Raw genomic sequence first — 26,772 nt, 5'->3', positions numbered from 1 at the left:
CTAACCAAGTCCCATACAGCAGGTGTTATGAATTCCCATCTTACAGTTCAGGAAATAAAGTTCAGAGGTGTGATGTCATTCAATTGAAGTCATAAAGCTCATAAGGGATGAGGCAAGATCCGAACCCAGGTCCATCTGACTCCAGGGCCTGTGCTCAGGACCACCAGACAGGGTGTGCTCTGCAGCAGAGCTCAGGGCAGGAGCCCAGGTCTCTTCCTCGCTTCTGTCCCCCAGGCTGCAGGGTCTCCAGGGCTCAGCCTACATCCTCCAACAGACTCTCCTTCTGTCCCACCTTCTCTATCACACTTATTCAAAACTCTAAATCAAGGGACTTCCCTGGCAGTCCAGTGGTTCCAGTGTAGGGGGTGTGGGTTCGATCCCTGGTCAGGGGACTAGGATCCCACAAGCCATCCAGCACAGACCAAAAAAAACACTCTGAATCAGGGTCAAAGAGAAAAGGGAATACCCCAATCCTTCCCTGGCAATCCAGAGAAACAAACGATCCTTCACACCCCATGGTGCACTGGTTCCCCAGCAGAGCTCAAAGGAGTGGGGTGCAGGGGGAGAGGCTGTGGGCAGCCATTCCTGCTCCTCTCCTGATCCATCTGCCCGCCACCATCAGGCCCAGTGCAGTCTCCCTGACCTTGTCACAGGCTTGGGTCTCCCCAGCATGAGTGCAGCCAGCAGTCACCCACTTCCCCACCTTAGCCCTGGTTCCCATGGGCACAGGAATTGGAAGATGGACAGACAGACAGGAGCCAACAGTGGGTGCTCTGCCCTTTACTGGGGACTCCAGGGCAGCTCCTGCCTGAAGGTCAGCGCTCCCCACCCCAGAAGGGAGACACCACCCTGCTCTTGGGAGCCCAGTCTGAGGGGAAAGAGAGTCCACAGCAAGGAAAGCCCTGGCCCAGTAAAGTGAGGGAGGCAGGAGGCATTGGCCAACTCCTGGGCCAGACCTTGAACCAGATGCTGCCTAGGAGGTATGAGCTCTGACAAAGCTGAATGGGCTCAATCCCTGGCCCCAGTGCCAGCCTTGGGGCCCAGCCTACGTGGCCCGGCTTAGGGCAAGGGACAAAGGAGGGGTGGGCGGCCTGGCCCCTGGGTGAAATACCACATCAACCTAGCCCAGAGAGGTGTGGACAGCACCTTCCAGAGACAGGCAGCCTGGAGGCCTTCCTGGAGGACAAGGCAGAACTGAGCCTTAAAGGAAGTAGGGGCAGAGTTGGCTAGGCTGGGGAACAGAGGAGGGAGGAGAGACAGTGGTCAAAGCAATCTTTTAGGCCATTTCCAAGAGATGCTGGACCCAGAAATTTCTCCTCAACTGTAAGAGCGAGGGAGGGAACATGGGCGTCTGCTGTGACCGCCATGGCCCTGCAGGGGTTCAGGTGACAATATCCAGGCCTCCAGGGAGTCACAGCACCTCTGAGCTGGCCAAAGTTGGTGCCCGGCACTGAGCCTGCCGCCCGTGACCATGGTCACAGCTTCTGTGCCCAGTCCTGCCTGAGGACACATCTGAAACTGAGACCTGGCCAGCCTGCTGGATCCCGGCAATCTGTGCCTCGGAAGAAAAGGGCTCATTCAGGCAGGTCCCTTGTCTCCAGTCTGTCTCCTGTGTCCACATACACACACACGGGCACGAGAATGGCAGGTTCTACAAGCACAAGCATCTGGGTTTAACTGCTGATCATCAGTGCTGCTAAATTATCAGGCTGCCCTGGACACAGACATGTAGAGAACATGCACGCATGCTCAGTCACTTCAGTCATGTCCAACTCTTTGTGCCCTGTGAACTGTAGCCTGCCAGGCCCCTCTGTCCATGGGATTCTCTAGGCAAGACTACTGGAATAATTTGCCATGCCCTCCTCCACGGGATCTTCCTGGCCCAGGGATCAAACCTATATCTCCTGCAGGTCTTGCATTGCAGGCAGATTCTTTACTGCTGAGCCACCTGGGAAGCCAGGACATGTAGAGTCCAGAGCCCAGATGTGGCCCACACAGGCACACACACACACACACACACACACACACACACAGATAGAGGCACACTTCACCGTTCCTCAGCTCTGACCTGAGGTCCCAGGGGTCCTTCTACACACTGGATGCAGTGAGAGATGCACACAATCTGGGAAAGGCTCCTACAGGCAGGCAGGGGTGCGAGGGGGGACTAGGAGGGGCAGGGAGTGGGAGGGAGGGATGTGACCCACCTCCTCTCTGCCCCTCCTCCCAGAGCCCTGCCTTCTTCGCCCCTCACTGTCCCTTCCTGCTCCCAGTAGTGAAAAGACAGGCTCTTCTGTCCATGGAATTTTCCAGGCAAGAATACTGGAGTGGGTTGCCATTTCCTTCTTCAGCAGATCTTCCCGACCCAGGGACTGAACCCGGGTCTCTTGCATTGCAGGCAGATTCTTTACCGTCGGAGCCACCAGGGAAGGGCTGGTTCATATCCCAGCTCTGGCACTTCTCAAGTGATCTTAATAAATGTCACTACAGCACGCTGTGCCTCAGTCTCCTCCTCTGTAAAACGGGGATCATAACAGTCTTCCCCTAGAGCTGCTAGAAGGATCACATGAATGAATATTTGAAAAAGGTTTGGCATAGTGCCTGGCACTCAGACAGTGCTATAAAAGGGTTTGTTAAATAAAATAAATAAATCATGATATCCGCGGGGCTTTCTTTGATCCTTTCACAGTGGACGCTCCCAAGGATGGGCCCCTCTCCTTCTCCTCCAGCCCCTGGAACGGGAGCCCCGAGGGCAGGGCAGGCACTGCTGGCCTCACCCAGAAGCTAGAACAGCCTGAGCCCTGACACTCTTGGGGCTGCTTCTGGTGCATGGCTGGCCTCTCTCCTCTCTGCCAGTGCAGCTCCCTGGGGTTGTGTCTTGTCTGCCCCCATCCCCCAGATCTTGAGCTACCTAAAGCCAGGACCTACACTCTCTCCGAGCCCCACTGCCCATCATCAGTCTGGGTTCCAGTAACATGCCACTACTGGGAAGCACCCCTACTCCACCATGCCATGTTCTTTCCCTCCAAGACTTTGCTGCTGAAGCCCCTGGTACCTGAAATACCCTCCATCCCCAGCCCCCAGCCCCCAGCTGAAAGCCTTCCTTGATCCCCACGCTGGTCTGGGCACCTGCCTCTTTTTTGTCTCGTAACATCCTCTACCTGTGCCCATCAGAGCGCCTGTCTGTAGACTAGGTCCAGGCCTGCCTGCTACACTGGGCTGTGGGTTCCTCCAGGAAACACTCAGTAGGTATCCTCCCCAGGCCTGTAGCCTCTCCTAGCCCAGGACCAGAGAAAGTTCTTGTTATGCTCAGCATGGCCCAGCACCAGGTAGATCTCAGGAGAGCCCTCTCTCAGGAAAGTATCCCATAGGGAATGTCCTCAGGCCCCTCTCTGGGTCAGGATGAGCCTGACAAGATCAATCAGGGCCAAACAGCCCATGCTCAGCCTTCAAGGGGCTATGGGGCCACCCAGGGAGAAACAAGAGGCCAGGAGAAGCTGCTTCCAGAAAAAGGCATTATTGAAGGAAACCAGTGCTGGTTGGGGGTTGGTTGCTATAGAAACAGGTCCTAACTATCTCCCAAACTGCTGTATGCACCACTGATGAGCTCGTGTGCTGGGCTATTTCAGGGGACATGCCAGGCACCCCAGAAGTGCCTGCATGCTGGGGTTCCCAGCACCTGAAGCCCAGATCCTGCAGGATCTGGAAGGAATACAGTCTCCAGGGCACCCAGGTAGCTCCATCAGTCCAGGGGTGGACTCAAGGATTGAGGCTGAGACTCCAGGCTGCAGAATTTTCCTCAGACTAACCACGGCCCACCCCTGACCTCAACCATAGCCTAACCTCAAGCTGCCCATAGATCAAGTCACAACCCCAATCACAGAATAACTGGGACCCCATCTCAAACAGGCCATGAAGCTGACCACAGGCCATGCCACAAACTAAGCCTTGACCCAACCACACATTCAGCAACGACTCAAAAAAAAAAAAAAAAAAAAAAAGCAATGCCTCCAGCCACCGACTGCGGCCTGACCCTGGCCATAAACAGCACTGGGCACCATCAAGGGGCTGTAGCATATAACTTCAAGGCTATTTTTGCAGCTAACACTAAATTCTGTGCAGCATTTTCCACCACTGCCAGGGGTTTGCAGGCACTTCCTACGGTCCCCAGGACAGCCCAGTGAGGTCAGTTCAGAGGAGCTCTGCTCCTGTTTGTGATGACAAAGGGAGAAGCTCAGATGGGGTCACACTCCCTGCCCAGGGGTGTCGGTGGGGAGGTTGGCAGGCCTGAGGGTGGGATGACAACCCCAGTCTCCCAAGCAGGACACAGTTGGCCCAACTAGTTGCTCTGGGGGGAAAAAAATGTGGTTTTTGAAGACCTGCTGGTGTCTCATAAATATGCCACTTAAATACCCATTAATTACTTTATTTAGGAGATAATTAGTGATTAATAGCTTTGGCTATCTACTGTACTTTCGTTTTGCTCTGCCAATTCGGCTCCCAACAGTTTTGAGTTATTTGGAACAATTCTTTCCAGCCCCAGATGTCCCCGCTCCGTCCCACCAGACTCTTGCTCCATACGGGAGAGGCTTTCTCCTGCCTCTAACGGGAGCTCCCAATGCACCTGCCAGTTCACCACTGATGGCTCTGCCACCTGCAGGCTCCTCAGAAGGGTGGGGGAGGGGGAGGGGAGCCCCAAAAACCAGGACAGAGGGGCCCCTTCCAATCACCCCAGGACCCGCAGTGCAGACCAGGGAACAGAGACCAGGAGGGACCCAGGCATCCAACCAGGGCGTGGGGAGGCCAGATTGGGGGGATGGAGGTTGTCATAGACTCAACAAAGGATGCTGGGGGCTCTTTTAAAGCACTCTCCCCACCTCAGTGAGCTGCCCAGCTTGCCGGTAAGGTCACCAAAGGCTGCCATCAGTTTGAATGGGGCAGCAGCAGGGGAGTGGCCCCCACAAGCCAAGGCCGAGGTGACTCCACGGGAGCCTTGGTGACCCTGCTACCCTGGGTCAACTATAGCACAGGGAGGGGGCCCAAGGTGGCCTTGGCCCCACTAGGCTTTGCCTCTGGTGCCAAATCACAGCACCAGGGAATTGCCAGCCGGGACCCCGCAGGTGGGGCTGTGGAATGCTCTCCACACCGCTCCAGTTTACACTGAACAAGAAGGAAACAAAACGGCAGCAAGGGATAAACACCACCCCCCCCCCCAATGGGAAGGCTGAAAATAGCTCTTTTTACCACAAGGGATGATTCCAGAGTCGGTCAGCTGAGACCAGCTTCACGGGAGGTGGGAAGTCGGGGGATGAGAAGGGAATGGGAGGCCAAAAGGAGCTCTGATCCAGACAGCAGTGAGCTGAACCACTCGGGAGCCATCCAGGGAAGGTCAGAGGTGTCTGAGGGACGGATGGGTGGCCACAGCCACTCCAAACCCCCTGAAGACAGCCTCACAGAAGAGCTGCAGCCCCTGGAGCCCGAGCCCAGAGCCTGCACACCTAGATGCATCCCCGAGGAGGTCAGGAGCGCAGGAGTGACGTGCTCTGCAAACACTGAGCCAAGCAAACACAGCATCAGCGGCAGACAGCTCGGAAGAGGCCTCTGGATCCACTAGAACTCGGTGCCCCTCCCAGACACAAAGCCCGACGTGTTTCTATTTTTGCTTTCAACCCTTGTTTGGCATCCCCGGCTAACAGACGGCCACTTCCCTCCCTCCGGAATAACAGGTCATCTGGGAAGGAGGAACACCTCCTCCCTGGCCTCCCCAGCCCTAGGTCTGCAAATTAACAGGCCGACCATCCAAAAGGAAGACAAGACTCCAGACAAGCACACACACCATGCCCCTGCCAGGACACCTGGGGAGAAGAGCTTAGTGCCCCTGAACTCTGGTTTCCAGAGACAGACTCATTAGCACCTGCCCCCACTTCTCCCACCAGCCCCCAGCCTGGGCAGCCCCACAGCCACAAAACCTTCCCTGAAGGTCCTGAATTCACCCCACGGACAGGTCACAGCCAAGCCCCTGTAGCCCCTCCCCGAGTCTCCAGCGGAGCCCTGATGTGGCCATGCCTGCTTTCGGCCTGGCCCCAACTTGAGCCGTGGTCCCACCCACAACTGAACCTCATAAAATGCCACCCTGGAGAGAGCCTGGAGGAGGCAGGGTGGAGGCTCCACTGCAGGCACCCAGTTCCCACCCCAAAGCCTCTGACAGGCAGGGGGCACCCCACACGTGTACCCCCATGGGGGCTGGTGGCCACACAGCTGTGCAGGCCTCCGCAGGCAGGCAGACATGGGGCCCTGGAGGTAGCATTTACCTCCTGCGTGACTCACTAAGGCGCCCATTCGTTTGCAAAAAGGGTGCCGGGTAGCATTTTCCTTCTCTTCAGAAAACAAGAATTTTAAAAGAAGGAGTATAAAGAGGTTTGAGGGAGTGGGTGGGGAGCTCAGATCCTATTTGATTTCCAAACTCATTTGTTATGCATTCTCTCCTCCCCACTCCTACCCCCAGCCCTTTCCCTGGGGGCCCTGGCCACCCTCTTCCACAAAGCTCCTGGCTGCAGATGTGGTGGTAGGCCGGGATCCTGGGACCCCCAGGAGGCAGGTGCTCTCCAAATGCCTATCCTCAGCTCCCCATCTGTCCTCCCATCCCCACCAGCCTCTGGGAGGGTCCCCATGAGGAGGGAGATGGGAGGAGGTGAGGGCCGAAATGCACAGTGAAGCAATGGGGAGACAGGCTGAGGAAGAAGAGAGCAGTGTTTCAACTAGAGCAAACTCAGAGCTGTCCTGTCCCCCCAGCTCTTTCCTTCTCGTCCCCCTTTTACAGGCGAGAAAACTGAGGCCCAGAGGGGCAGTTCAAGAGCAACCAGTGACAGAGCCAGGTCTGTTCTTTGTTACACAGTCAAATTCCCAGGAATGCTGAATCCAAGAGAAGGAGAGACCTGAGTTCTAATTCCAGCTCTGCCTCTAACTTCATGTGTGACCCTGGAATCAGATACTTAACCATTCTGGGCCTCAGTTTTATCATCCATGAAATGGGAATGACATCAGCCCTACTTCAAAGAGACACTGGCATGTTGCTGGATGGGAAAGCATGTTGACTGCTACCCAAAATGAGCCAGATTGTTCCTGGAATGCTAGTCACTGACCCTCTCCCAAGCCTGGAATCCCAGGGAATTTCTAGGAGGCACCCAGATCAAAAAGAAGCCCCCAGTCCTGAAGTCCTCACTGATCTTGGGAGTTCATACCCTCTGTTCTTGAAGACACCAGAGCTCAGAGTAAAACCTTTTGCCTTTCTGGCCTTGGTCTCCCACCTGCATTATTAACCGGTAGGACCGGAAGATCTCCAAGACTCTTCTATCCATGAACTATTGCAGTCCACTAAGACATATATGAGAAAGCATCACACATTCTGGCCAGTCTGACACAGACAGGGCCCCAGAGAAGGGGGTCTAGCCATGTCCTCAGACTCTGTGTACCACCACTGGACTCCCAAACACCAGCCAAGACCGCCACCAGGGTTTACAGGCCCAGGACCACGTGCTCATTGTGGGACTCTGTTTCACGAACCGTGCTGTGTTGACTCACTACCCCAAACCTCACCACAGGCAGGGCTAAGAGGCACCAAAGGGCCTCAAGCTGAAGCCTGCTGGGGCCTGCCAGGTTGACTGCTATGACAGGTAACTCAGCAGAGGAACCAGAGACAGGCCCAACCTCCAGCACTTCTATGACTGCACAGAAGGCCGCTAAGGCTTCCTGGAGGCAGAGCTTTAGAAGGGCTTTGAGTTGGGGCACTGGTGTCTGATTTGGCCCTAGCCATCTCCTTAGGGGCTTTCCAGGTGGCCTTAGTGGTAAAGAACCCACCTGCCAAAGCAGGAGACGTAAGAGAAATGGGATCGATCCCTGGGTCTGGAAGATCCCCTGGAGTAGAAAATGGCACCCCACTCCAGTATTCTTGCCTGCAGAATCGCACAGACAGTGGAGCCTGGAGGGCTACAGTCCATGGGGTCACAGAGAGCCGGACATGACTGAAGCAACTGAGCATGTGCACACGGCTCCCTAGGAACCTGCAAAGGTGCATTTGCCATCTCCACGCAGAATCATGAGGCCCTTCAGCAGATACACAGTAAAGCCATCCTGGTACCCCAGGCTCGGGGGTTTCTGAGTCGTGCCTCAAATCTCCTGGCTCTTCCCCAAAGTCCTGAGAATCTCAGAGCTCGTCCCTTTCCCAAGTTCTGAAACATTCTGTCCTCTGAGGGATCCGGCCACTTCCCTCACCCCCATCCCCGCACCATACACACCACCCGGGGACCACAAAGCGGAGGCCCAGGAGGAGGTCTGACTTTGGGATGGTGAGAGGGCAGCTGACACAGCAGAATCGGGTTCAAACCAAATCCCTGAGACACAGGTTCTGGGCCCAATTCTGCCACCACCTTTTTCCACTGGGCCCCCCTCCCCAGGCCTCAGTGTCAGCTCCTGGCAAATGCTTTGAACATGAGTTTCTGAAGGCGTGCCCCCAGCTCTGCTCCTAAAGGATCAGTATTTTACTGACTCAAATTACTGGGTTTGATACACTCCAGCCTGCTGGCTCCTCCCCAACACCTGGGAGCAAATAAACTGGTTCCTCCAGCCTGGAAGAAGGCCCAGCCCTATAGCCCCCGCCCAGCCTCTCCAGGTGGCAGCGCTGGCCCAGCCAGAGAGGTTCCAAAACCGTCCTGGCTCCTGGCGGGGCCTTCCACTTGTCCTGCCCCCGGGGTTGACCCGCCTGCCAACCTGCTGAGGCCAGAGGGGCGTAGGGAGGAAGGGAGGGGCCCGGTAGCTGGCAGGAACCAGCGCAAACCCTTCCCTACTGAGCCCTGCCTGGCTGGCCTCTCTCTCTGCCCTCCCAGGAGGGATCTGTCAAAACACCCAAACCTTACGCGTCCCTCCCATCTTCCATATTCTCCAGAGTTTCTTGAAGCCCTCTGCACCCCTCCAGGAACCTTCTCCACAGCCAGCCAACTTTCTCCACCCTTTGGCACCTCCTCCCCACCCACCCCCTTTATACCCTCTACAGGCACATTTTTCCCATTCCCAAGACTAGGAGGTCTTACCTGCACCTTGCCACCTTTCTGTCCAAATTCTGCCAGCCTTTAAAGGCCCAGCTTCTAGAGGAATTCAGCCTTCACTGTTTCAAGCCCCCATTGGCCTCCTCCCTGTCTACAACACACTTGAGGCCTGATAGCCAGATAGCTCTGTATTGTAAGAGGTCATTTCCCAGACCCTTACCACTCTCCCACTCTCCTCCCTACTACAGACTTTCATCCCATAGGTAGCATCTCTCCTCCTTTGTCCAGTAGATCAAGCGTTCCCTCAAGCCAAGACCAAGGGCTCTTCTTGCCTAGCCTTTTCTCTCAAGACTGGACACACTATAACCATCCTGGTCTGTGTGACTAAAACCTTCCCATTTGGGATCCACCCTCTGCCATTTATCCAATCCTTTCTAAGACTTGATTACATTTTCTCTTGTACCTGGGTTCTCCTGGCAACATGGAAGCTCCTTTCACTGCCTCCCTTCAGCTCCTGTGTGACTCTGTTGACACAGCCATGGCTGGTTGCTTAGGGTGTGCACTGCACAAGTCTGGGCTGCTCTCAAAGGACTACAGTGTTGGTGACCTTGGAGTCAGGCACTAGGGCAGCTCTGAGGCCCAAACCTCTATCTCTAGTCAATGGCCTTCTTGGCCAGATTTAGATAGAACACCTCATAGGCCACAGAGCAGACTCTTTCATTCACAGGCCAGATTCTCACAGCCTTCACCCTTCCTCAGTTCTAATGTCACCCCCAGGATGAAGTTCTGATCATTTCTGACTGTCAGTCTGTCCATCCACAGTAGATGGTCCTGAATAGCCACCCCTGTCTGTGTTACATCCCCTCCTTGGGTCTCAGTTTCTCTAGCTGTAAAGAGAAGGACCTGGGCTCCTGTCTCCGAGGACTCCCTCTCTTGTAAAGCTCACCAGTCCATCCTCACAGACTTCAATCTCCATGCACACATTACCGCCTGCTGTCTTCAAGTCAGCAAGCTTAGAAGGCTTAGGAAGAGAAGGGACTTTTACAAAATGCAAAGGAGCCTGGAAGAACTCAGAAGAGGAGAAGTAATCCGATCTTGCTAGGGTCGATCCCAAAGGCTCCTTGGGGTGGCAGCTGAGCGTGGGAGGGAGGAGCTTGGGCTGTTGGACCCATGGAGGAGAAGCGGGGTCTGTGCTGCCCTGAGGGAAAGGGCCGAGCATGAAATTGCAGCAGGAAAGACAAGATGTTAGAATAGCATGAGGCACCGATGCTCAGGGCAGAGCAGTTCTTCACCTGTCACAGGAACAAATTCCCACAGACTCTCGGTCTAGAGACCAAACAACCCACAGACCAAAGTGGAAGGGCTGGAACCTCTGAGGGTAGCAATGGAGAAAATCCATCGTTAGAAGTCCTTACAGTCTGGCCCGACATCCAGGCTCTGCGTAGACCCTCTGGGCCACCTGGATGGAGCTATTTCTTTGAGTTTCTGTTTGCAGATGTTTTCAAAAGGGAAGAGTAACACTTCCTGCCTGCCGGGATGGTGGTGCACATTGCCTAGTGCCTAGTAAAAGCAGCAATTGTTAACTGCTGCTGTGTTGATGGTGCTCGGGTAGATGATGTGTGCAAGGGGTGTGCATGAACTTGCACACGTGTGCACACGGGGAGCGAGGACAGTGGGGGGGACACACACCTGCCATGTGCTCTTGTGTGAGGAATGGGGGTGGGCAAGGACCCAGGGAGGCCGCCTTTTCCAGCCCCATGGGTGTCATCTCCTGGAGCCTCCCTTTGGAGAGGAAAAGGGAGGGAAGTGAGAAAGGGAGTGTTCAGATGTGTTCCTCACTGGCTGTGTCGCACACAACCAGCCCCACCCCAACAGGACTCCAGGGGACAGAACAGGAGTGTATTCTCAGGCACCCAAAGCACACACCCAGCATATGTATAGGAGCATCAGGACCCGGCCCAGGATCAGGGCAGCATCCGAGGGGCGGCAGTGGATTTACACACACAGCCCAGCAGAATCCACTCCAAGTGTGTGCAGAAGTGAACTCACACTCATTCCATCATTGCCACCACTGATGGAGAGAGGGTGGGGTTCGTGCCAAACCATTGCTGAGTCCGAGGGGGTGCCATGGCACCTGCCAACGTCACAGGCTGGGTGTGAGTTCATGGGAGATTTACACATGCCAGCCTCGAAAGCCGGCCCTGCCGTGACCAGGCTTGCTGCCACCCTCGTTGCAGCGACCTCCCAAGTCACCCTCGGGCCCAGAAAGTGCGAACAGGAGCAGCGTCCGGTCCACCTCCTCATCCCAGTGCCCAGCTCTGGGCCTGGCACAAAGCAGATGTTGGTGAATGAACGTCTGGCTGAATGAATGAACAAATGACTAACGCCCACTCCCTCACACCCCGGACTACACGGCCTGGGTCTGGGGGAGGGCAGAGCCCTGGGGACCGCAGAAGAGCACCCCCCCTTTCAGACCTCGGCCCCTGAGGCGCTGCTTCCCAGGGTCCGGGAGGGGGAGGGGGCGGGACTGCTCACAAGCCGGTGCAGAGCGGAGCACCCCTCCTTCCCCAGAAGAAATCTGGGTCTCCTGCCTGAGCTGGGGGCGGGGGGGGGGGGGGGGTTGTCGCGCCCTGGATAGCGAGAGCGGCAGGACAAGGGGGCGCGTCCTGGTTGGCGCTGGGGTTGGGCGAGGGGCGTGGGATAGAGCTGCAGCCGCGGGACCTCGCCTTCGTTCCCCGCGCCCGGGTCTGCCCAGGGTCTCGGGAGGGTGGCGATCGTTCCCCTCCGCCGGGCCGGGCAGGGGCGCCGCGGACCTAGCCCTTTCCAGAGGGGCGGTGGCGAGGGGACGCGGTGTCCCACGAGGTGACCGGGGGCGCAGGAAGGACGCGGGGCGCGCGGAGCCCCCTCTCCACGCTCCCAGGGGGCCGGCCGCGCCGCCGCCCGCTCGGCCCGCCTAGAACCTCCGCCCACCTGCGCCGGGGGCTCACCTGAACAGGCAGCCCCCCCACCTCAAGCCGCGCGAGTCCCTCCCCCAGCCGGCGGCCCGGCCCTCCCGGCGCCCGCCCTCACCTGCACGGCCCGCCTTGGCCATGGCCCGGGCGGCGGGCTCCGGCGGCGCTGCGCGCGCTCCTCGCGGCTCCCAGCCCGGTCCCGGCCGCCCAGCCGCCTCCGGCCGCGAGCGGACTCCGAGCGCCGCGCCCCGCGCCCCCGCCCCGCTCGCCGCGGCCGCCGCCACCGCAGCCGCCGCCGCCTCGCCGCTCCCTCCCGCTCCCTTAAAGGCGCCGAGCGGCGGCCGCGCCGGCCCCCCCGCGCTGCCGGGGAGGGACTGACGGAGGAAGGCGCCCAACGCCGCCCCCGCGGGCCCGCACCCCCGCCCGGGGCCGCGGCCGCCGCTCCAACACGCTCCGCTCCGAGTCCCGGACGGGCGCGGAGACGCGGAGACACTGCGGTCCGGGCGGAGATGGGCACGCGGACCGGGAGTCGTGGGCGAGAGCCACGGAGACTGGGCGCTAGAGACACCTCTGCGGCCGAAACACCGACGGGAGAGGGGGAGAGAAATTTGGAGCAGACTCGAGACCCTGGCACCTGGAGAGTGACAGAGAACAGAGAGGAGAGACAGAAAGGAAGAAAGGACCTGGGGAGGTTCCCGGGAAGCCAAGAGGGAGGTGGCTCCAGGGATAGGAGACGAGATGGACCCTCCATCAGCCCCCACTCCATGGAATCGTTTTCTAGGATCCAGAACCTGGGTGTAAACTAGCCTCAGAGGGGAAGGGATTTCTGTGCCCTTAGCTCTAAAGGAAAGTGTAAAAACACATGCAGAGCCCCCCTGGGATTCCAAGCTGGAGCAGTTTGGGGAGGCCAGGAGCCTAGCGGTGAGCAATAGTCCCCCTTCGCTTCCCAAACCTGGGGGGCAGACATCCTGGTAAACAGGCCCAGCAGAGGTTGGGGAGGTTGGTGTTGTAGCTTCTGCCTGGTGGTGGCCAGGGATTCACGGTCCAGCCCTAAAAGGGGATGAGAGAAGCCCAGTTGTTTCGGTGGCACTTGGGGGATAGCCAGATGGGAGGCCCAGGGGAGAGAGCAGTCTTATCCCTAGCCCAGGGCTGGGCCAGATCCATGGGCCCAACAGATGGCTGACCAGGCTCTGGCAGCTCCCAACACCCCCGTAGCTGGCTGCCGGGCTCTCTGCTGCTGGAGAGGGCTGGGGGTATCTGTTCTCAGGTGATTTTTCAACCCCCAAGCTAAGCTCCCTTGGGAAGATGCTTTCGGCTTCCTTCTGAGGAACCAGAAAGGGCTAAAACCCAGTTGCAACCTGTAGCCAATCTCCCCACCCACCGGGTCCCACTCCTGCTGTCCACGGAAAAGAATAATTCCATGCTCAGGCTAGCCATGGTCCCAACTCCAGGGTCCCATTAACCCGTCTATAGAAACAGGGCACACGTGGGGCTAAAAGGGTCCTCAGTGGGCATTTGGCCCAGCATTGACCCCTCACCCTGGGACTTTGTCTCCATCCACAGGATCCCCCTCAAGTGGCCCTTCAGCTGCTGGTTTATTACATCCAAGGACCAGGAGCTCAGTATCTCAAACAAGAGTTTTTCCATCTTTGGACACTGCTGATCGTGGGAATGTTTCCCTTTGTTTTAGCTGAAATCTGCAGGTTGTATGACCTCACCCCCAGTGGGTCCTTCTGGGACCTCATTCAACCAAACCAAGGACAATCTGTCCAAACTACCTAGTGTTGCTTCACCAAAGGAACCAACCAGCCTGATTTGCCAGAGACCCCTGGTTTTAGCACTGAAAGTCACGTATCCCAAGAAGTCTCTCAGGCCCCAGAGTGCTGGATCTTGGAACCAGACAGCAGTGCTGACCAATAGACAGAATTTCAGCAGCTCTGAGGTTGTAGCCAGAGCTCTTGGCCAGCATGCACCATCCGTCAGCAGCTGGGAGCATGTGAGTGAATCCCTGCAGCCTTTCCCCATTACTCAGGCGTGGTGGGGGTAGACTTAGCCATGCGTGGGCAGGCGGTATGCTCAGGGCTTTACATTTATCATGTCATTTAACCCTCAGGCACTCCCTATATAATATCCTCAGATGTCTTGTATTATGCCCAGTTTACACATAAGGAAGGGCTTCCCTGGTGGCTCAGTGGTAAAGCATCTAACTGCAATACAGGAGACATGGGTTTGATCCCTGGGTTGGGAAGATCCCCTGGAGAAGGAAATGGCAACCCACTCCAGTATTCTTGCTGGGAAAATGCCATGGGCAGGGGAGCCTGAAGGGCTACAGTCTATGAGGTCTCAAAGAGTCAGACACAACTTAGAGACTGAGCATGTAACACACACAAGGAAAGGGAGGCTGAGAAATTTCGATGCTTAGTTTAGAGCCTGTGTTCTGTCCCTTGGGCTCGACTGTCTTCACCCTTCCCTGCAGGTGGGGCACAGTCAGAAACCTGACTGCTTGGACCATGTCCAGGTTTGGCCACCTGCTCTGTGGGTGTGAGTTGTCACAGGGGAACAATAAAGTGGCCTCAGAGCAGACACACCTGGGCCCGAGCACCTCCCGGGACCCTTGGCTCACAGCGGCAGCAGTGACCACAGCCTAGCAGGGACCCTGCTTCCAGGCAGCACCTCGCATGTGTGTGCGTGCATGCATGCGTGTGTGTGTGTGTGTGTGTGTGTGTGTGTGTGAATGCATAGGCAAAGACATCATGCATCCTGAGGTGGGCACTAAGACCCCTCCCACCACTCCATGCAGTCACCACAAATCCTTGCAGGGAAGTGTGGCGGGTAAGGGGATGCGCCAAGTTGATGGGAATGACAGAAATCATCTAGCCAGACCCTCCTCCATGTCCCCATTTCTCAGATGGGAAGGCAGTAGGCCAGAGGTGAAGGAGACTTTGCCACATGACAACCCACTTCCAGGTTCCATTCATGGCTTCCCCACTTCCAACCTCCGCCACAGTCCCAGCCCCAACATGAAGATCAGTGTTGCTGTGTGGCTCTGGAGTTCAACAGGGAATGTGGGGCCCTGGCCCCCCAGGGCAGCTCCCGAATGTGCTGGCTGTGACCTGCTGGCCCTGCCTTCAGACAGCAAACACATCAGGACACAAGGCCATTAGATTAACTGGTGGGAGTTAACTTCCTGCATCAGAAGACTCGTCCTTAATTGAAGAAAGGAGTAACTAGCAATTTAGAGACACTGACCTCGGCTGCCTGCAGAATAGAGAAGCCAGAGTCAGTCAGGGCTCCCAGCTCTGCAACCGAGAGACGGTGTCAGAGTTCCAGACAGGATCCTTCCTCTGGGACCTGCTTCCCAGGTCCTTTCCCCTGCCTACCATCTGGTCAGCTGGTGCCTCTGGACTCCCAGGTGCCCCCAGGCTCAGCCAAGCTTGCCAGCCCAGAGAACTAGGGGAAAGGTGCAGAGGCCAGTGCTGCCTGTTCCCCAGGAGAACATGAGCACAGATGTGGACACAGCCGAGGGCTTCAGGCGGGTGGTGAGTGGGAGATGGCCGGGGAGACTCCTCTACACCATAGACGGAAGACCTGGGTGTCCATCCTGGGGAGCGGTTGCCAAGGCACTTGGACAGGTAAGTGACCGTCAACAGGAGCCAGTGTGGCCCTATGGAAAGGTAGCCACACCAGGTTATAATTATTTTCGGACACATGGCAGCTGGTGGACTTCGGTATTGCCGTGCCTGCTGGGCCTGGCATGGCCGCTGCCCAGCTTTCTGATGGTGACTTGTGGACAGTATGGGGGTCAGCAGCAGGACAATGGGCTGGTTAAGTGACTTACTCCTGTCCACTGCTGATGGATGCTTGCAGAAGGAAGCCTGGAGCAGGACTAGGGCCAGTTCAAGCCCGGCAGCAACGGTGCCCACCACACTGAGTCCCCCAGCCTCTACCAGTTTCACAGGATCCTCTCTCACTGGAACCGCTGGAAATACCTTCCAGCTCTGTCTCCTGGCCTGGCTCTCCCCTTCTTGGCCCCCTCCTCACTGGTTCCATGCTTTTTTTTTTTAATTCAAAGTCTTTATTGAATGTGTTACAATATTGCTTCTGTTTAATGTTCTGACTTTTTGGCCAAGAGGCTTGTGGGATCTTATCTCCCTGACCAGGGATCGAAGCCGCAGCCCCTGCTTTGGAAAGCTAAATCTTAACCGCTGGGCCGCTAGGGAAGTCCCTGGTTCCCACACTTTAAAGAACCTAAGTGGTTGTTCACTGCCATGAGGATCGCCTCCAATCACAAAAGCAACCTTAGGAACAGATGCTCTTCTCTGGAACCTTCTAGAACAGCTGGGAGGGGCTGGTTTGTCCTCACTATTGCGTTCTCTCACCTGGCTGCCCCCAATTCATCCGGGACACTGGAGAGAATGTGCTTTTTTTTTTTTTAACTTTATTTTATTTTTAAACTTTACATAATTGTATTAGTTTTGCCAAATATCAAAATGAATCCATCACAGGTATACATGTGCTCCCCATCCTGAACCCTCCTCCCTCATCCCTCCCCATACCATCCCTCTGGGTCGTCCCAGTGCACTAGCCCTAAGCATCCAGTATCGTGCATTGAACCTGGACTGGCATCTCGTTTCATACGTGATATTTTACATGTTTCAATGCCATTCTCCCAAATCTTCCCACCCTCTCCCTCTCCCACAGAGTCCATAAGACTGTTCCATACATCAGCGTCACTTTTGCTGTCTCGTACACCGGGTTATTGTTACCATCTTTCTAAATTCCATATATATGCGTTAGTATACTGCATTGATGTTTTTCCTTCTGGCTTACTTCACTCTGTATAATAGGCTCCAGTTTCATCCACCTCGTTAGAACTGATTCAAATGTATTCTTTTTAATGGCTGAGTAATACTCCATTGTGTATATGTACCACAGCTTTCTTATCCATTCATCTGCTGATGGACATCTAGGTTGCTTCCATGTCCTGGCTATTATAAACAGTGCTGCAATGAACATTGGGGTATACGTGTCTCTTTCCCTTCTGGTTTCCTCAGTGTGTATGCCCAGCCGTGGGATTGCTGGATCATAAGGCAGTTCTATTTCCAGTTTTTTAAGGACTCTCCACACTGTTCTCCATAGTGGCTGTACTAGTTTGCATTCCCACCAACAGTGTAAGAGGGTTCCCTTTCCTCCACACCCTCTCCAACATTTATTATTTGTAGACTTTTGGATCGCAGCCAGAATGTGCTTTTGCATCCAGAACTCTCCTTCTTGCTGGGAGCTGTGGCTTATCTAGTCCGTGCTTCCACCTCCAACCTCAAGAAACGTTAGGACTCTGCCTGTCCCCTTTCCTGCTACATCAGGAACTGCAGCCTCATGTTCACAGCAAATGCTGTAAAGGAAGCATTGGATCAGCAAGGGTCTCATCTGCCTCTCCCTGCAGAGGCACAGAGGCAGGGAGATTCCCTTAGGATCAACACAAGTGACCTTTTAGGTGAGTGCCAGAGCCCAGGTATAAGAACCTCTGGCTAGGACAGAACCTCACCCAGCAGACGAAGCCAAATGCTCCTCCTTTACATAGACCATGGTCCACCCCATGCCCACAAGAGGGTGGGGGGTGGGCTGCAAAATTTAGATGACATTCACATTCCTGAGTCCTCACGGGTTTTAAGAGATGCTTGGAGACATCTTGCAGAACCTGTTGAACTGATACCTTGCCTGATTTTTTGAGTGCTGAGATGAACTGAGGCTCCAGTCTAGATTTTATCTCATCAATTGCTGTTTCGCTGGCACCTCTCTTCTTCTGAGTGGGGCATGCCGGTAGATGGGATTTTGGAGAGAGTGTCTGGAGAGGCTGAGGGTAGGTGTTTTAAGAAAAGAGGTAAGCTGTTTGGAGGCAGAAAGAGGTGGCCGCTGCTGTAAGGAATGAGCTGATTTAAGAGGCTGCCCAATAGGTTAGCAGCGATTTATCTCTGAGTCTCCCGTTTGCAGTTGGAGCTGCATTTTGTGTTTGTTTGATGTCAAGTCTGTTGAGATTGGCCCCAAGCAAACCCAGTTGTCTTCAAGTTATATTTAGACCAAATACAAATGAAGAACTGGGTGAAAATCGAAAACACACTGCAAGAGTGGTCCTTGGAGTCTGCGCTCCTGCAAATATCCATCAGTACCCAGGGCCTGAAACAAGCTCTTACTGATCCGCCCACCTCAGCCCTGTTGCTCTCCTGCCCTGGCCCTGCACGTGACACTGTTTATATATGACAGATTCCAGTACGCAGAGAACCAAACACAGGTATAGATGATAAGGCCCTAAGGAGACAATAGATCAATCAGCCTGTGGGTCCTGATTACTAATGTAACTGTATTGACAAGACAGGAAATCGCAACCAGATTATGTGACTAGATTATGTAATAGACTGGCTTTATCAGCACCTAGTGTTAGTAATAGATTACCTACACCTATTCACCTATTAGGGCTCTTGTATACCTCAGATACAACTTTCCTCTGGCTGCACTACTCCACGTCGTCCTTGCTCTGAACCTCCACAAGGTCCTAGCTCTGGCCATGCTGACCGAGGACCTGGACGGCAGTGCTGGAAGGTCCTGAGGGAATCATCTTGACCTGAACCATCTTTATCTGTTTTGTTTTCACCCAAGGTGCACCTCCTGCTGCTGCTGCTGCTGCTGCTGCTAAATCGCTTCAGTCGTGTCCAACTCTGGGCGACCCCAGAGACGGCAGCCCACCAGGTGCCCCCATCCCTGGGATTCTCCAGGCAAGAACACTGGAGTGGGTTGCCATTTCCTTCTATAATAAGATTGGTGTTTACGAGCTCATGGCATCTCCTAGCAGTCTGGGCAAAGTCTTTTTTTTTTTTTGGTCTCTTTTTGTCCTCATTCCCAGTCCATTCCTCTCCTCCAAATGCTTATGTTTTTCCAGTCTACCTTTAGAAGCTCTTCTCCTGTCCGTTTAACCTGAGCGTTATATACCTGCATGTGTGCATGCTCAGTTGCTTCAGTCGTGTCTGACTCTTTGCCACTCTATGGACTGTAGCCCACCAGGTCCTCTGTCCCTGGGATTCTCCAGGCAAGAATACTGGAGTGGGTTGCCATGCCGTCCTCCCGGGGACCTTCCCAACCCAGGGATCAAACCCTCAGGTTTCTTGCGTCTCCTGCATTGGCCCTATATACCTGCGTGGATGTATTTAAAACTTTCCATAAGGGCACCATGGCTAGCTGGTTCTGCTTCTTACTTCCCCCCTTAATATTGTTTTTAGATCTGTTCACACTGATAGTGGTAGGTTTGGCCGGTTCCTTTCGATGATAGTGTTTCATAGTGTGGTAAGACCTCGCCTTGTATTCCCTCATCCCCTCTTGATGGGCATTTAGTTTTCACAGCTCCTCGCTGCTACAAATACTGCTGCAACAAACATCCCCTTGCGCTTCTTGGGTTTCCGTGTTGGAGATTCTCCAGGGCACATGCACAGCACAGGAGCCCTAGGGCCACTGTGAACACATAGATTCCCCAAATCATGGCAACAGCAAGCTGCTCTGAGAGAGCGTGTTCTGCCAGTGCCCCATCCCATAATAGTAAAATGGAGGCCAAAACAGGGAAAAGGACTTGTCCTAGTTTAGAACCGGAGGCTCCATCCGCTCAGAACACTCCACAAAGCCAGCAGGACGGCCGCAGCCTCGCTGAGCTGGAAGCTCAGCCTGTGATAGCAGTTTTCTCTCTCTCCTCCAGATCGAAGCAGGGTGGTACCCACCACACACCTCCCTAGGAGGTGATGGAGAAGGAGGGGGGTGGTCTGAGCTGAAGTCAGCACAGAAAGGCCTCCTGTTCAACAGGAATAAACGCTGGCAGCCCCTGTGGCCCACGTGTGATTAAAACTCCCACTGCAGACCATGCCTCCTACCACTCTCTCTCTCTGCAGAGGCATCATCGGTATTTGTTGATACAGATATCAAAGTGTATTAGTCTTAACTCCCCAGAGAGGACCCCACACCAGCAGGGCTCAGATAACTGCTGAATAGAAGCCAAGACAGAGTCATTGTAGAGACTCGGAGAGAACTGCTAAGAAGGGGTCATTCTGTCCATCCTTCTGTCTCCAGACTTTGCTAAAACCTTCGGACCTCTCTGTTAGGCCAGCTGGGAAGCTCTTTACATCCACTCTGTTTCTCTCCAACAGTACAACAATAACAAGAGATACTTGCTGAGTGACTACTGTGTACCTGGAAGTATTTTAAGTGCTTTTCACGTGGTGCCTCATTTAATCCTTACAGCAATATAATGAGGGAGGCATTATTATCAGTTCAGTTCAGTCACTCAGTCATGTCCAACTCTTTGTGACTGCATGGACTGCAGCACGCCAGGCTTCCCTGTCCATCACCAACTCCCGGAGCTTGCTCAAACTCATGTCCATCAAGTTGGCGATGTCATTATCATAACCGTTCCCATTTCACAGATAAGAAACAGGCTCAGAGAGTCTAGGTATCTTTCTTTAGGTCACACAGCTAGTAAGTGATGGGCCAAGTATTCCAAACCAAGCCCTCTGATGTCTACAATTCTCTCCCTTAACCTCTACACAGAAGAAGATGAGAAATAAATAAGACAAAAGCAAGACACAGGAAGCTGAGATTCTGCCACTAAACTCCAGGTGCAGCCTCGGGCACCGTCCTTCTGTCTATGCTAGATTCTTACCCAGCATCTTTGCTGCTGGGCTCTGACTCTGTGGTTTTCCAAAGCCCACACTGGAGATGCTTTGGCAGGTGGAGAAGCTGAGTCAGCAGGACTCTCCAGGGCACTGATGCTGCAGCCTTGGCCAGGGCAGAAGCCTGCTGGGGCTATCAGTGCCTCCCTCCCCTGAGCTGCTGGCCCTGCATCCCAGGGCAGATCTCGTGGGTGGGCACTGCTGCAGCTCTCTATTCCTATTGGCATCTGAACACTTCTGGTCAGAATGACTCAAAGGCTGAATCTTACAAGGGTTCCAAAAGTGAATTGACTCCACTTATTAAAGATATACTAGATTACTCGCCCGAGTGAAAAGACGCTCGGGGGACTCTAGGCCTTTCTCGAAGACAGAAACATCCCTTTCGGAGCCGAATTGCTCCCCCCACCCTTGTCAACCATGGGGGGAGACATTGCACGGGGCAGGTGCCAATTAAATTACCGGCTGAAGGATCGCAGTCCATCAAGGAAACATTCAGGCCCAGAAGGACTTCGGGTGAATAAAGAGGCAGTTGTAGAAATTCCCTCTGGTTATTTTATGCAAATCCATTTCTAGAGGCAGGAAGGCAAAGACGGCAAGGAAAGGATTCACGGGAAGCTTTGACTTTCAGTCATGAAATGTGTAAGGAAGAGAGAGGGGGATGAGGGCACGTGGGATCCCAGCTCCCCAACTAAGGATGGAACCTGTATTCCCTGCAGTGGAAGCACAGGGTCTTAACCACTGGACCGCCAGGGAAGTCCCCCAAATCACTGAGGAATTGGGGGCTGTGTCAGTTCATGGATGACATAAACTTTGCTGCTGCTGCTGTTTAATCACTTAACTCATGTCCAACTCTTTAAGACCCCGTGGACTGTAGCCCACCAGGTGCCTCTGTCCATGGGGATTCTCCAGGTAAGAATACTGGAGTGGGTTGCCATACCCTCCTCCAGGGGATCTTCCCCACCCAGGAATTGAACTTGAGTCTCCTGCATCTCCTGCATTGCAGGAGGATTGTTTACTGCTGAGCCACCAGGGAAGCCTGACAGAGCCCCTGCCATCCCACAAAAGCTCAATCCTGAAGACTTGCTGAAGTTAAGGGTTCCAGAACCTTCTGGAGAGCACTGCTTCTGCTGCCTAGAGCCATCTGCGACTGGAGTCCTCAGAACATGAGAGTCTTGGTGTGTCCCCTGCAGGAAACTGCAGGGAAGGGGCCAGATGACCTCACAAACATAAGGACGGCTGTCAGTCCTTCCGTAGTGCTTCTTAGTCCAGGCTGCTGCAGGCTATAACAGGATTTCAAATATTTCAATGTTAAGATATTTCATACTTAGAAAATAAGAACAACTATGATTTCCAGAGTTCCCGTTGTATTTCAAGCTCTAGAAAGTAAAATTTAGCCACCTGGCCTGAGATTTGGTGCACCTCAACTTGGGGAGGTAGATTTCTGCTCCCCTCCCTACCGTGAGTTATTAGAGATTTCTGGGGTGGGGAAATGAGATCTTTTCCCCCATGCATCAAAAGGAACACAGGGACGTCCCTGGCAGTCCAGCGGTTAAGATTTCGCCTTCCTAGTACTTTGGCCACCTCATGCGAAGAGTTGACTCATTGGAAAAGACTCTGATGCTGGGAGGGATTGGGGGCAAGAGGAGAAGGGGACTACAGAGGATGAGATGGCTGGATGGCATCACTGACTCGATGGATGTGAGTCTCAGTGAACTCCGGGAGTTGGTGATGGACAGGGAGGCCTGGCGTGCTGCGATTCATGGGGTCGCAAAGAGTCAGACACGACTGAGCGACTGATCTGATCTGATCTGATGCAAGGTGTGCGGGTTCAATCCCCGGTCGGGGAGCTAAAATCCCACATGTCTCCTGACAAAGAAAACAAAACATAAAACAGAAGCAATATTGTAACATATTCAATAAAGACTTTAAAAATGGACCACATTTAAAAAAAATCTTTTCAAAAAAGGAGGCACAGTCTTAAAAAGTTAGAGGAAGCAGTAGTGGAGGTAAAGAGACCCAATTCCACTACTGATTTTCTATAAGATCTGTGGTTCAGATGGTAAAGGATCCACTTGCAATGCGGGAGACCTGGATTCGATTCCTTGGTTAGGAAGATCCCCTGGAGGAGGGCATGGCAACCCACTCCAGTATTCTTGCCAGGAGAATCCCATGGACAGAGGAGCCTGGTGGGCTACAGTCCATGGGGTTGCAAAGAGTCGGACACGACTGAGTGACTAAGCACAAAGAGGGTGATAAACCTCCTCTGTCTACCTCGGAGTAAGAGGTTAGGAAAAGCTTTGTGATGGGACACTGCTTATATACAGACAGCTTCAGGAGGATGACAGGGGAAGAGGTCAGACCCAAAAATCATTCAGTTCAGGGTTCAGGCCCCATCCGAGCCTGCCTGGATCCCCCTGACATGACACCATAGGTGTGTGTATGTGTGCATATATATTCAATATATATATATATGTATGTGTATGTGTGCATATGATATATATATATATATATATGTATGTATGTGTATGTACTTGTGTTTGTATGTGTGTTTTTTGAGGCAAGAATCCATGATTTTTTCCAGATTTTTGAATGGACTCTGACCCTTCAAAACAGCCAGAACTCCTATTTCAGTCAAGCCCTTTGTGCGGCTGAGGAAATAGGCCCCCCGAGTTAGTGTGGAGAGACCAGGGTGTGTTGGTGTCTAAAGCTGTGAACGATTATATGAGTTAATTAAAAGCTTTGGCAGAGCTGAGCCGGCGTCCCTATGCCCTCCCGCAGCAAGGTGGCCTTCTGCCATGCCCGCCACAGACAGGTCACAGGGCTGCGGCAGTGCCCGACCATGCGTGCGTCTCAGGGCCCAGCATGGAGTGAGGAGTGGGCCACCCAGCTGCCCCGCCTTCCCCAGGCAAGGACCACAGAATCAGCACCAATGGGAAAGCTATATCCCAGGGCCCAGCCCCGATTGTCCTCGAAAAGCCCCCACGGCTCAGCGGGCCCCACATCTGTTCCAAACATGCCTGGGATTTCTTTTTGACACAAAAGTAAATGTTGGCTGGAGAGCCACCTCCGTGCCTGACGAGGCTGCCGGCTTCTCATTGGAGGGCCTAGAGGAGACTCTGCAGGTCTTGGGATTGCCAAGACGCCTCCGTCACACTGAGCAGATATAAAATCCATTACCAGGAGCTAATAAGGGCGAGGAGGCCAGGCGGAGGACGTGCTGAGGGCACAGCAGGGGCCCTGGGTGGGTGGGGCTCCCTGGGGCTCCCTGGGCCACTGCTTAGGCTTCAGGATCTGCCCCTCTTGCAGCACGTCCAACGGATCCCCATTGTTCTCATTTCAATAGTTTGGGCAGCTATTCTGTTTCTCATTCACTATAGAAGCCCGTCCCTGCAGACCTCTCGGCACATTTATTGCAAGGCTGGAATTTATGACGGATTGGATTTCAGAGGAGGGATTGATTAAATACAGATGGAGTGCTTGGCAGGGGCCTGGGGCTCCCAGTAGACTCCCCCATTTAGAAACAGAGTACAGATTTAGGCGGCTTGAGCAGGGGCAATCTGGGGCAAACGCTGCTTTCAAGGGAAGGGAAGGGAAGGGAAACTGCTTGTTTCAGTTCAAGGCATCTTCTCGAAGCCGGACAAAAATTCCTCGTTGAGAGGAGTCATGAGCTGCCGAGGTCACTCCCCACTGCCTCACATGCGCTCAGTCTCGGGTCACACAGGCTCCCGGTGCAGGCATCTCAGCTCTGGCTAAACCCCTCTAGCATCTTACCCTAATCGCATTATATTCACCCATGCCCTCCCCCTTTGAGAGTTCAGTCCTTGCCCTGCTGTTCCCTCTGCCTGGAGGATCCTTCCCTCACTTCTATAATTACTAGAGTTATCTTTCAAGGGCGAATGCAAATACCACCTCCTCCATGAAGACAGCCAGGATCGCAACTGTCAATCAGTAAAAATGAATCCCTCCTTTCAGCACATACTCTGTTACTTTTCTGTTTCACCTTGGTTTTCATTCTGCCTTAGGAGGCTCTGTGCCTTAACTATCTGAATTTCTGTACATGTAGTGAACTTTGAATGAATATTAGTGCAAACAAAAATGAATCTTGTGATCTAGTCTTAAGAAGACATATTACATTGTTTTTTTTTTTCTTTTTTGCCACACCATTTAGCTTGTGGGATCTTTGTTCCCTGACCAGCATTTGAACCAAGGTCCTTGGCAGTGAGAGTGTGGATGCCAGGGCCCAGGGAGAGCCATTGCGGTATGGGGAACAGCCCAAATTTGTCATCAGACCTGGAACCACTTTCTAGCTGGGCATATCTCCATCTCACTTGGCTTCAGTTTCCTCTGTAAAAGGGGTTAATAATCTCTATTTCAGTTTAGTGTCAGTCGCTCAGTCCTATCCGACTCTTTGTGACCCCTGACTCCTGTAGCTACTTTTTGTAGCCTGCCTGACTCCTCTGTCCATGGAATTCTCCAGGCAAGAATAACGGAGTAGATTGCCATTCCCTTCTCCAGGGGATCTTCCTGACCCAGGGATCAAACCCGGGTCTCTTGCAGTGTGGGCAGATGCTTGACCACCTGAGCCATCAGGGAAGCCATGAGAATCAAATGAGATCATGTAAATAAAGCCCCTAGTACCTGGTCAGCACTCAGTGGATTATCATCGAGGCTCTGTGGGTGGGGTTCTGGGCGGATGGTTCAGAGCCCAGCAGGAGGGCAGGGAATGGAGACACAGACGACGAAAACTGAGGCAACAGCTCGACTCTGAGCAGTGGTGCTGCTGTGCTGGGCTGTGTCAGGAGGGTGGGAAATACATCTTAATCATCTTTGTACGCCCAGAGCAAACCGAGTGCCTGGCAGAGAGCAGGTCTGTAACAAGTGTTTTTAAATGGAGATTTCACTTACAATTATATCTACCAAGATTTTCTAGACTGTCTGAGAAACATCTGCTGGAGAGAAAGACCAAATGGTGTCACAGGATGGAAAGGTTACTAGATTTGAAGTTGAAGGAGGCAGATTGAGTTCTGGTCCATCACTGTGTGCCCAGAAGACATCTTCATTTCTGTAGACCTCAGTTTTTTCATCTGTAAAACAAGGCTGTTGAGACTTCCCTGGCAGTCCAGTGGTTAAGATTCCACGCTACCAGTGCAGGCAGTTGTGAGTTCAATCCCTGGTCGGGGAATAAAGATCCTGCACGCTGCCTGGTGCAGCCAAAAAAAAAGAAAAAAGAGGATAAAACAAGGCTATTCATACTTTATCCGTCTGCCCCCTAAGGATGTGGTCTCTTTCAGAAGGTTTTCGGATCCCTAGAGCAAGCGTACAGGATCACTGTCCACGGTAATACAGTTAGTCCCATGGCCAAAGGGGACAGCTCTCTGAGGAGACCAGGGGACCAGCTGGAGAGGAAACCAGATGTGGTTCAGGGCAGCCATAGGTATGGCGAAGTGTCGCCGAGTGTTCAGCTTCAAGGCAAGAAGAGACACAGGGCTGTGAGTAGGAAGAACAACAGGAGCAAGGAGGCAAAGAAAGTACTTCAGAAAAAAGGCTATGAGAACAGCCAAAAGTTCCCCCTTTGTGATAAACCTAGCATTTACTATCTGCCGGGTGCTCTTTTCGATAGTCTACATGGATTATTTCCCTTAACATGCGTAGTATCCCTGGGTGGGGGCTACTGTTAGCCCCATTTTGCAGATTAGGAAACTAAGGGGCATGGGGGTCCTGGGAGATTTTAACTCACGGCTCACACTCTTCAGTAGTCTGTTACACAAAGCAGGATGGCTGCAGTGACTGAAAGAGAGAACGGATGTACCGAAAGGCATTTTGTGACTTGCAAAGTGCTGAGGAGATGTGGGATGGGGTCAAACCCCAGGTATTCACTTGACCTTCCGGGTGTGTTGGACAATCGTGGTTAAGGAGAACCACTGTTTCCTCCTGATCCTGGCCCTGGAGATTGGTCTTTAGGGGCCGTAAAGGCACGGGATCCGGTGGCCAGCCTCATCTCCCCAGCTCTCTGGGCTCCCAGCTTCCCATGCCATCTTGAGGAATCGTCTGCTGGGGGCCTCTAGAACCCAGCCCAGA

At 53.8% G+C, this 26,772-nt stretch overlaps 1 protein-coding gene across 2 annotated transcripts in view; it reads right to left on the bottom strand.

The window, feature by feature from the left end:
* The window catches only part of PITPNM3 (PITPNM family member 3), a 97,187-nt gene extending 84,912 nt beyond the window's left edge, over positions 1-12,275 (bottom strand). For both annotated transcript variants that reach the window (XM_024980717.2, XM_024980718.2), the window contains exon 1: positions 12,108-12,275. In XM_024980717.2, the coding sequence (XP_024836485.1) occupies positions 12,108-12,129 (22 nt within the window). In that variant the 5' untranslated portion in view covers positions 12,130-12,275. The remainder of the gene's footprint in view (positions 1-12,107) is intronic.
* Positions 12,276-26,772: the final 14,497 nt, after the last annotated feature.

The sequence above is a fragment of the Bos taurus genome, chromosome 19 (genome assembly GCF_002263795.3).
Source record: "Bos taurus isolate L1 Dominette 01449 registration number 42190680 breed Hereford chromosome 19, ARS-UCD2.0, whole genome shotgun sequence".
In the NCBI taxonomy this organism is placed as follows: Eukaryota; Metazoa; Chordata; class Mammalia; order Artiodactyla; family Bovidae; genus Bos; species Bos taurus.
The sequence above is the reverse complement of the archived record's forward strand: the minus strand, read 5'-3'. Positions and strand labels throughout refer to the sequence as shown.